The 11,295-nt window shown below is 29.4% G+C and overlaps 1 protein-coding gene and 1 pseudogene across 2 annotated transcripts; one reads left to right on the forward strand and one right to left on the reverse strand.

Moving 5' to 3' along the window:
* The first annotated feature begins 2,640 nt into the window (after positions 1-2,640).
* Positions 2,641-7,867, forward strand: LOC107026284 (annotated as a pseudogene). The gene is made up of 5 exons (XR_001457559.2): positions 2,641-3,045; positions 3,284-3,501; positions 6,392-6,639; positions 6,843-7,227; positions 7,309-7,867. The product of XR_001457559.2 is annotated as a cytochrome P450 CYP72A219-like (transcript).
* Positions 7,868-7,936: 69 nt separating this feature from the next.
* Positions 7,937-8,317, reverse strand: LOC107025272 (11-oxo-beta-amyrin 30-oxidase-like). The gene has a single exon (XM_027918550.1). It carries the CDS (start codon positions 8,315-8,317, stop codon positions 7,937-7,939), a length of 381 nt encoding a protein of 126 aa, XP_027774351.1.
* Positions 8,318-11,295: the final 2,978 nt, after the last annotated feature.

An 11,295-nucleotide genomic window follows, 5' to 3' on the forward strand; every position in this document is an offset into this window, starting at 1 on the left:
TATAATAAAGAAAAATAACAATTTATTAGATACTAAAAAAATTCTAAAAAAGAAATATTGCCTATATAGATATTAGAAAAAATACAAGCAATTTCCTTCCGGATACAATAAAATCCTTGTATATACCTACAAATTTTTCTCAGTCTACTTCGAGAGGGATTAATTAAATTTATATAACTGGAGATATGACTTTTTATAATAGTCATATTCTTTAATGTATCTGTTCAATTTAAAACCTCTATATATTACAACATAACTTTAATCCGTAAAATTTAATTAAAACCATCCGATTGACACCTCTAATAGCGAGACATATTCATCATCTTTACAAAAATCCAATACTAAACTTTTGTTCAAATATTTATAAATATTTAACCGTGAACCGAATTATTATCATATCATTNTAACGAACGACTGCGAACCCGCATAATCGTCCTTTAGTGAAAATGTAATAAGTGTCGTTTGACAGAAGTATGTATGTTATGCATGCAACAGTTAAAATCTGCATAATTTAAACACTTAAACAATGATTCACAAATAATCAAACACGTTAATCCTAAGGTTAGAATCCTCCAAACTCCCCAGCGGAGTCGCCATTTCTGTTTTATCGAAATAATTGATTTCGAAAAAGAGTTTATTTTATTTTAAGGGTATTTTCGACTTTTAGGAGTCGCCACTTGATTTTTAAGAAAAATCAAGAAAACTTTGTTCCTAAACAACTTAAACAGAAAAAATTGTTTTGAAACTATTTTTCTGTTTAAGTTGTTTTGGAAATGAGTTTTCTTAATTTTCCTTAAAAAATTAAGTGGCGACTCCTAAAAGTCAAAAATACCCTTAAAAACAAAACGAACTCTTTTCGAAATCAATTTTTTTGATAAAACAGAAATGGCGACTCTGCTGGGGAAATCGCGTGAGGGAGAGTGTGGGGAGAGACGAGAACGCGCGAGGGAGGGAGAGAGTGAGAGAGCGTGGGGGAGAGACGAGATTTCTGGGGATTTTGGCGTCTTTTGCTGGGAATTATCGCGTCTGGGGGGGTTTTTGCTGGGTTCTGTTTTCTGTCCTTTCTGCGTTCACGCAGGTGTTGTGGGAGGAAGAAAGGGGGGAGTTTGGGTCGGGTCAGGAGATTGGGGCTGGGTCGGGTAGATTCCTTAAGGGGTTTGGGTTGGGTTAAAGATGGGCTGCTTGAATATTGGGTTTTGGGTAAAGTGGGCCTACGAATTGGGCTTAGGGAATTGAGAATAAAAGGGAATTTGTGTAAATGTCCCAAATGGGTTTAAGGATTTCACTAATAACTAAGTAGTCGGAATCAAGATAAATTAATTAATGAGCTTCTTAATCTTAACAAAATAAAATAATTATTTTAATTGTAAAATTAGTTTAATAGAATACTTACTAAAATTAAATTATTTTTGAGATGGTTTTTGAATAATCATAAAATATACTAATTATATACGTAATTATGTAAAATATATATATTATCTAAAAGTTATAAGAAATGACAAAACTATTCAAAATAACGCAAACCTTTTTTTTCTTTTTCTTTTTTTTTTCTTTTCTTTTTTTTTATATAAAACTAATTATTTTAAGTTGCTTGGAAAATTTAAGAAGCTCATGAATCAATTCCTATCGGAGAGGGTCAAAATTGGGTGTCAACAATCATTTTATCTAAGTTAATCAAGGATTTTGAAACCAACACGGAACAAAACTATATCATGTAAGAGTGGTCCATCCAAATCTTTTATATACACCACTCTATGTGAAAATTTGTTTGAATGTGAATTATGAGGTAGTGAATCTTCTAAACCTATAATTCTTATCCAAATTGATATTTACATTTATTGTAACAAAAAGAGCACAACACATATTTGTATAAATGTATATTTATTTCACTTATTATAGTAAGTTATATATATTATACGCTGCAATAAATTCTCAGCTCAAGTAAATTGTATCAAATATCAATGTATGTAAAGTAAATATAATACTCTCTTTGTCAATAATGATTGTCTGCTATCGACTTTACACACTTCTTAAGAAACTATAAATATATAGAAGAATAATTTTACTTTATTATATTACCCTTTGAATATAATCAATACAATGTCTAATAAAATGTAACAGACAAGATAATTATAATTAATGATAAGGTTAAATTATTCATTGATTTCATAAAGTGGATAAATATTATAAGACATCCCAAGATAATATAGTGAAAAGTTATTGTTGAACGGAAAAAAGATAACGAATTCATATTGAGAATAAACGTAAAAAGAAATCGTAATAATAATAAATAATATGATAATTGACGCTAAAATTGAAATACAGATAGTAGGAATGTAATAAAAACATTTTATTTAAAGTAAGGTCCACAATACAACACCCTTCTAGAAAGGTGTCTTTGTCACTGTAGATATCACTATTATTTGTGGTGGAAAAACAAGAGCTCTCTTTGTCATCTTCTAACTTATTAACTAAAGAATCAAATTTGACCACGTACGGAGAAAATCAGAATTAAAAGTTTATGAGTTTAAATTTTAAAATAATTATTTTAAATATATTAATAATGAAATTTTAAATTTAATATATATACACACATTTAATAATATTTATAATATAAATATGTTATTTAAAAAACTATTGAGGTCAGATGAACTTGTATCTAAACTTCTACCTCCGCCCCTGAATATAAGGTCCCTTCTTAACTTCAACAGTATAAATAAGTCATTCAACTCCTTAAGGGAAATATCAAATGTATAAAAATAGTTATGGAGATTGTTGCTTACTACTTAGTTTCTTTTTTATTAACAATAACTTCAGTAATATATGCATGGAAGTTGTTAGATTGGGTATGGTTTAGGCCAAGGAAACTACAAAAATGCCTAAGAAAACAAGGTCTCAAAGGGAACTCTTACAAATTAATTTTTGGAGATCTCAAAGAGTAAGCCAAAAGCTTTGAAGATGTTAAGTCCAAGCCATTGAATGTCTTTGATGATGACATAACTCCTAGAATTGTTCCTTATTTTGTTGATACAATCAAGAAACATGGTAAGCTTTGTTTTTGTTTCTCATCTAATGATATTCTTTGTACCTGTTTTGAAGTTCGACTAATTCAAATTCTGACTGAGCATGAGACTTCATATTCCCAGGGCTCGAATTCAAGAACTCTAATTAAGAAGGGACGATCACATTAAAAGTTTACCTAAGAAGTTTGTTATTAATCTATCGGTAAATAACCCGTAGCTAACATGACATATTGATATAAATCCATTATAAAATTTTACAGGTAAAAATTGTTTTATATGGATTGGGCCAAAGCCTATGGTACTAGTAACGGATGCTGAGGTAATAAGAGATGTGTTTAACAAATATGTTCTCTACCAAAAGCCTAAACCAACTCCCCTCACCAAGTTGCTAGCACAAGGACTTGCAAGCTATGAAGAGGATAAATGGGCAATGCATAGAAAAATCCTCAATCCTGCTTTCCATATGGAGAAGATTAAGGTATTTTTCAAGATATAGTTTTATTAATATTTCCTTCGTTGGAACATATGTGATACACTTTTCTTTATAGTCTGTTCGAATAAGAATATCATCTTTCTATGGTTAGAAAGTATTTAACTTTGAAATATTCCTTTTGCCATTAGTGAAATGAGTTATAGTCGTGCAAGCTTAACGTTTGTTTATACCTAAAATTTCAAGTCTGTCTGTTTTTCTTTCTTAAACTTTCGACCAAGGGGATTTCTCACACTCAGAGACGGATCTAGGATTTGAAGGTCCTAGGTGTTGCATCGTTCAAGTAAGATAAGCGGGTCGGTTGCTTTAATTTTGAGTTACAATCGAGTTATTTATCTTTTTTCTATCTTTATAAGCAAATCGATCAAAACATGCATGTTAGTAATATTTTCTTTTAGATATGGGAAAAGAGTCTGATATACCCCTCAACTTTGTCATTTGGAGCTGATATACCCCTTGTTATGAAAGTGGCTCATACATACCCCTACATATAAACAAATGGCTCACATATACCCTTTTCCTCTAACGGAAATGAAAAAAAAAGATAATTTTAATCTAACTTTTTATTATTTTTTTCTACAATATATAATCCCATATGAGTAACTTTAATCCTCGTCAAACATATTTTTTTTGACTTTTTTCTGTTTCAATGACTAATTTAGAATTATTATTTTGATAATCAAATTTATTTATGTTTCACTAATATTCTTGTAAAACTTATTGTAGATGGCCAAATTTTTTTCTTCAAATACAAAAATCAAATTACAATATAGACAAAAAAATAATTTGAATTTTTTTTCTTTAAACAAAGGAATGAAAGAAAAAATAAAATAAGAATAAGAAACTCAAATAATTCTAATAAAAAAAGTCAAAAAATAATTTATGTATTAAAAAAAATTAAAATATACATTGAACTTTGATAGAAGAATCATATATACCCCTATATAATTTTTTAAAAAAATTAAAAGTAATAAATATACATTTAAAACTAATTTTTTTAACTTCCGTTAAATGAAGGATATATGTGAGCCATTTTGTAACGGCAGGGGTATATGTGAGCCTTTTGTATAACGGTAAGGTCATATATGAACCACTTTCATAACGAGGGGTATATCAGCTCCAAATGACAAAGTTGAGGGGTATATCAGACCATTTTCCCTTTAGATATTATGAGATAGAGCTAAGTAACAATTCAATTTTTATTTCTTTTTAGGAATTAGTGACCTTATTCGCTGAAACTTTGAGGAAAAAAGAGTTTTTTCACACTAAAATTTGAGCTTGTATAAACTATCTAATATTGTTAATTCAATGTATTCATATTCCATTGGCTTTATGTGTTGTTGCAAAATATAAAAAAGAAAATACAAATTTTAGTTTCAATCTAGTCATCTTACTTAGCAAGAATGTTGGTGAAGATCGAAAGATCCTTCAAATTAAAAGAACTCTAATTAAAATATTCATCATTATTAAAATTACTATTTAAATACATTCTTAATAATATTTATGTCACGTTCCTAATTTAATTGATAAAGTATAAACATACGACACTCATATCAAGAGATTAATAATTAGTGAAAGAGAAAGTAAAAAAACTTAAAGGTAAAAGGGTCTGATATACCCCTCAACTTTATCGTTTAGAGCTGATATACCCTCGTTATAAAAGTGACTCATATATACCCCTACTTGTAAACAAATGGCTCACATATACCCTTTTCCTCTAACGGAAATGAAAAAATAATAATTTTAATCTAAATTTTTATTATTTTTTCTAAAAAATATAATCCCATATGAATAAATTTAATCCTCGTCAAAACATATTTTTTTTGAATTTTTTTGTTTCAATGACTAATTTATAATTATTATTTGGTAATCAAATTTATTTATGTTTCACTAATATTCTTGTAAAACTTATTGTAGATGACCAAATTTTTTCTTCGAATAATTATAATAAAAGAAGTCAAAAAATAATTTATGTATGAAAAAATTAAAATATACCTGAACTTTGATAGAAGAATCATATATACCCCTAAATAATTTTTTTTTAAAAAATTAGAAGTAACAAATACAAATTTAAAACTAAGTTTTTAACTTCCGTTAAATGAAGGGTATATGTGAGCCATTTTGTAACGGCAGGGGTATATGTGAGCCGTTTGTATAACGGCAAGGGCATATATGAGCCACTTTTATAACGAGGGGTATATCAGCTCCAAATGACAAAGTTAAGGGGTATATCAGACCCTTTTCCCTACTAAATAATTATGATGAATAAGAGTCAATTTAAATTAACAAAGAATACTTGTAAATAAATAAGAACGAATGGATCACACATCAATAAAAAAAAAAAAAGACAAAACGAAAGGAATTAAAAGAAAGAAAAAGCTTCCAAAAAATGATGCCGCCAGCAAAGATTCAAACCTGTGCTGCCAATGTGGCAGATTAACTACTTTGCCAATGGAACTGTTAATCATTTTATTTAGTGAGTGACAAAGAAAAAAAAATTGTTTTTTTAAACATGTATACATACATATAAAGTTTTTTTCGAGATCAACGGGCACCCATAGATCCGCCCCTGCACACACTTATACAATAAGTATGTTGTTTTGTATCCCCTTTGTGAAAATCATGGCTCCTCCACTGTCGTCTATATGTATGGCTTACATATGAATGTTGAAGATATGTTTCAGTTTTTTACCGTTTATGCTTTTAAATAAGATAGTCGCACATAATTCAATAAAAGAAGTTTGTTTCATGATCCACTTGTATTGATTATCACAAATTCATGATATGATATAATCAACTCTGCTTTCTTTCTATTTTTGTTTTTCATTTTTTGTTGCTTTCTATGACTTGCACTAATGTGTGGTTTACAAATGTGTAGAATATGGTTCCAGCAATTCATTTGAGCTGCACTGAAATGGTGAGCCAATGGGAGGAGTCAATCTCAACGAAAGGAACATCTTGTGAAATCGATATATGGCCTTACCTTCAAAAATTGTCTAGTGATGTGATTTCTCGAACAGCCTTTGGAAGCAACTATGAAGAAGGTCGAATGATATTTGAGCTTCAAAAAGAACAAGCTCAGCATTTCATTGAAGCTACTCGTACCTTATATATTCTAGGATCGAGGTAATAAAATTAAACCTTGTTTTCCCCGAGTTTAAGTTATGTACACTAGCAACATATAATATCTATAAGGTCATAACACGATAACTTTTTGAGGATTCGTTCACTAGTGATTGTAAATGACTGATTTTTGCAATCTTTTCGACCTTGGAAAATAGTGAGTATTGATGATGATATACGCGTTGTTGTGTGTTAAACTAATGTAGGTTTTTGCCAACTAAGAAAAATCGAAGGATGAAGGAGATCGATAAAAAAGTTCAAGCAATGATTAGAGGAATAATTGATAAAAGAGTGAAGGCATTGAAAGCAGGGGAGGCCAATACTGATGACTTATTAGGGATGTTGTTGGAATCCAACTTTAAACAAATTGAACAACATGGCAACAAGGATTTTGGTATGAGTACGCGAGAGATCATCGAGGAGTGTAAATTGTTCTATTTTGCTGGACAAGAAACCACCTCTGTATTGCTTGTATGGACTATGATTTTGTTGAGTAGGCATCTAGATTGGCAAACTCGCGCTAGAGAAGAGGTTTTGCAAGTCTTCGGTGATAGCAAACTAGAATTTGATGGATTAAACCGCTTAAAAATTGTAAGTCTATTACCTTCTTTGACACACACATAGTTAAATGTTCTATGTTGAATTAATATTCATCAACTCTTTTTATTATAGGTGACAATGATTTTGAACGAGTCGTTAAGGCTATATCCACCAGCTGATTCACTTAATCGAAAGACTACAACCAATACCAAGCTAGGGGAACTAAGTTTACCAGCTGGAGTGATGCTTGTATTGCCAATAATTTTATTGCATCATGACAAGGAAATATGGGGCGAAGATGCAACAGAGTTCAAGCCAGAGAGATTTAGTGAAGGCGTTTCAAAGGCAACAAAGGGTCAAATGACGTTTTTCCCATTTGGTGGGGGACCTAGGATATGCATTGGGCTAAACTTCACGATGATAGAAGCGAAGATGGCTTTGGCTATGATTCTACAACACTTCTCCTTTGAACTATCTCCTTCTTATACACACGCTCCGCAGTCTGTAATAACTATTCAACCCCAATATGGTGCTCCTCTTATATTGCATAAATTGTAAGCTAGCATTATTAAGTTGAAGTATTTTGCATCTTTGGTCTTTACTTTTGTTCGATAGTAAGTCCACATAATCAATAAGTACATATGTAATTTGTGTAAGTTGAATGATCGATGTTAAAAAAAATTCTTAACTAGATTTGTCTCATCGTCAATGTTGAAGAATTCACCATGTGAATGCTATTAACTATTACAATGTCTCGATTTCAAGCAACTTTACGTAATATTACTTGTGCTCCATACTGAGCTTGGAGTGTAACCACAAGATAAGGAGCATGGACATAAGACGGAGAAATTTCAAATGTAAAATGTTGTAAGAACATGGCAAGCGCGACTTTAGCTTCTAACATAGCAAAGTTTTGTCCAATGCATACTCGAGGACCAAATCCAAATGTGAAATAACCAAATTTTCCGTCTGTTGAACTTGCAACACCTTCACTAAATCTTTCTGGGTTGAATTCATTGGCGTTATTTCCCCATATTTCTTGGTCACGATGAACGAAAAGTGTAGGTATATTGACTTGAACTCCACAAGGTAAAGTTATATTTCCCAATTTTGTTGTTTCTCCAAGGACTCTTGCAAACATAACTCCTGGTTATATGATTATAGGCTTAATTTGACACCAAAATATAACATAAGAAAACTTGTAATTTTTAATCGCGATAAATCATCAAAGTCTGGTTTTTTTCCACCAAAAACTTGTAAAATCTCTTGTCTAGCACATTCTTGCCAGTCCAAATGCTTAGGCAATAAAACTAATGCCCAGCAAAATAAAAAAACTCACATTCTTGAATGACTTCCTCCATACTCATCCCCAAATTCTTGTTTACACTTTCTTTAATTTGCCTCTAATTCGATTCTTACAATACTCCAAGTAAATCATCATAACTAATTCCAGCATTTTCTCGTTCCATCGCCTTTAACCTTTTAGTAATAATACCATTGAACTTCTCACTTCTTTAACAATCTCCTTCACCCTTCGATTTGTTTTCGTTGGCAAAAGACTATAGTAATTAAAGTTAAAAATAAACTTATCAATATACATATAGGAGGACGACTAATTTCATGTATAGTCACTGAACTTCTTTAACTATTTTTATTGTTACAGTAGTATATATAAAGTTAAGTTACTTCATATAGTGATTTTTTTTATTTATAATTTTTACTGTTACAGTAAATAATGTTCAACGACTATACGTGAATTTAATTAACCTCGTAATTATATGTTATGTAGTGGCAAATTTAACTTGCTCCTGGAAGAGGAAATGATTTCATAACTAGCTCACTGAGTTCCATTTGAAGATCAAATATTTTTTTACCTTCTTCATAATTTGATCCAAATGCAGCTTTTGAAAGTGCATTTGAAGTTAAAATTTCAAGATTTGGCCATAAATCCAACTCATAAGATCCATTTGCTCACCATGTCACAACAACATGAGTAAAATATTGATACCATAATCTATGAACAAAATAAACAAGATTTATTTTTCGTAGCGATTTATATTTTTAGATGAAATAATCACACAATACTGAATGAATAACCTGTATGTATAGTCACTCCGATTATTAACAAATTGTCTACGAAAGTCATTTATATTTGTAATGTATCATTAAAATCACTCAGGTTAAAGTAATTTTCTCATAAAACTATTATGGCTAAAAAAAAACTAAAAGGATACTTTCTTTTGTTATTTATGATATATTATGTTTATTTTTCTTATTTTTTTTTTTAGAAATCTCTTTTAACTAAATATCAATATAAAAAATATAATTTAACTATTATTCTATTATTATATATTTTTGAATTTATGATTTTTTGAAAATATCTTTTTCTTTGAGTCCCATTTGACTGAGTCATACAAACTTCAAGTTTAATATCACACGATTTAAAAGACTACACGCGTCTTTAATTTAATATCATAAAATTAAAAAAAATATCTTTTTTTATTTTTAACTACGATAACCAGTCAAACTAAGACACATAAATTAAGGCAGATTGATGGTGTATAAATTAACTAACCTTGAGCTTTTCAAGGTGAAAAGCAGGATTGATAATTTTGCGATGTCTTGACCATTCATCCTTATTAGATGTTGCTAATCCTTTGATTAGTAGCTTAATTATGTGATAATTATCTGGCTTTACAAAAATGTAAGGTTTTGAGAAAATATCCTTCACCATTTCAGCATCATTCATTAACACAACTGGTCTAGGTCCAAACCATGTAAAGGAAATTTTACCTGAAATAATTAGTGTTTAACTATTTAATAATTATAAATAATAATTCATAATAAACGAAACTAATAACATGAGATTTTTTTAAAAAAATATTTGGCTTATTTGTCTAAAAAAATTAAAGTAAAAGTTAGAGGTTTTGACCAAACTAAGTCATTATCTAAAGCAATGATAAGTTTTTCTAAAATTTTACAAAACTAATATAAATGTATTTTACAGTAACGTTTTAGGGTATATTTCATTTTTTAAACCTGATGGCGTTAGATTGATATACGTTACTCATAATAACATTTTACTCCTAAAACATTACTCACAAAAATATAACTTGTTCCTTTATAGCTAACTAAAATGGTATTTAAGTAGATGATTTTTTAGAAACAGTCTCATTATCTCTACCAGATAGTTGTAAGCAGGGGTTGACCTACCGAGGGTCAAGTGGATTGTTCATTAATTTTTGACCCAACTAATACAAATGTGATCCTTAACCGAGTGATAAAGAGGGTCCAATTTTCCTAGCTAACCAAGTTCGAATCCTCGTTGTTACATTTTAAAATCCTGAATCCGCTACTGATTGTAACATTTCTAGACAAATGGACCAATAGTCGAGAAATTCTAATAATATAACAGGCTGGCAAGGAAAAAGAAGAAAAACAAATTATAAAGGCCGGCAAAGAGAATTATATATATATCATATATTATTATAAGTGTGAAGCATCAAAGTGCAATGTTGGATTACCATTTTACCCCTATATTAAATAAAAATATTTAATTAACAAAATATTAAATAATAATCATACCATATTGTACTTAAAATATATATTTTTACATAAAATAAATACACTAAAAAGATAATTATTCATTAATAATCTTTTAAAGAAACTGTTGTCTCTTTATATTCTCCACTATGATCCTTGTCTTTTCATTTCATATATGTATATCTTCTCATTTTTTACATTCTATTTTATTATGAGTTTGATAGAGAGCATAGGAACATTATCCTTTCTGATGCTACATTGTGTATGTTCTTTTAAGTTTTTTTTTTATTTTTGTTTCTTTCTTCTTACTTATAATATAGTTTATGATGTTTGATTGATATTTAAGATTTTAATCTCTGATGTAAAATAAAATTTGTAATTTTATGTCAATAGCTTATGAGATGATTTTTTGTTACAGAGAAAATCAATTGATGAGATGCTTCTGTGTCGTTCACATAGAACTGTAATTTGAGTTGTGTTAATACAAATGAAGGTAAGTGACATTTCCTTCTAACATAATTTTTTTGTTAGTACAATTCTTTGTCTGCTTTTTATTATTATTATTATTATTATTAT

Source organism: Solanum pennellii, chromosome 7, assembly GCF_001406875.1.
Source record: "Solanum pennellii chromosome 7, SPENNV200".
Lineage (NCBI taxonomy): Eukaryota > Viridiplantae > Streptophyta > Magnoliopsida > Solanales > Solanaceae > Solanum > Solanum pennellii.

Bases quoted from the DNA above. Each gene is read 5' to 3' on its own strand.
- LOC107025272 (XM_027918550.1), bottom strand. From the start codon at position 8,317: ATGTTTGCAAGAGTCCTTGGAGAAACAACAAAATTGGGAAATATAACT.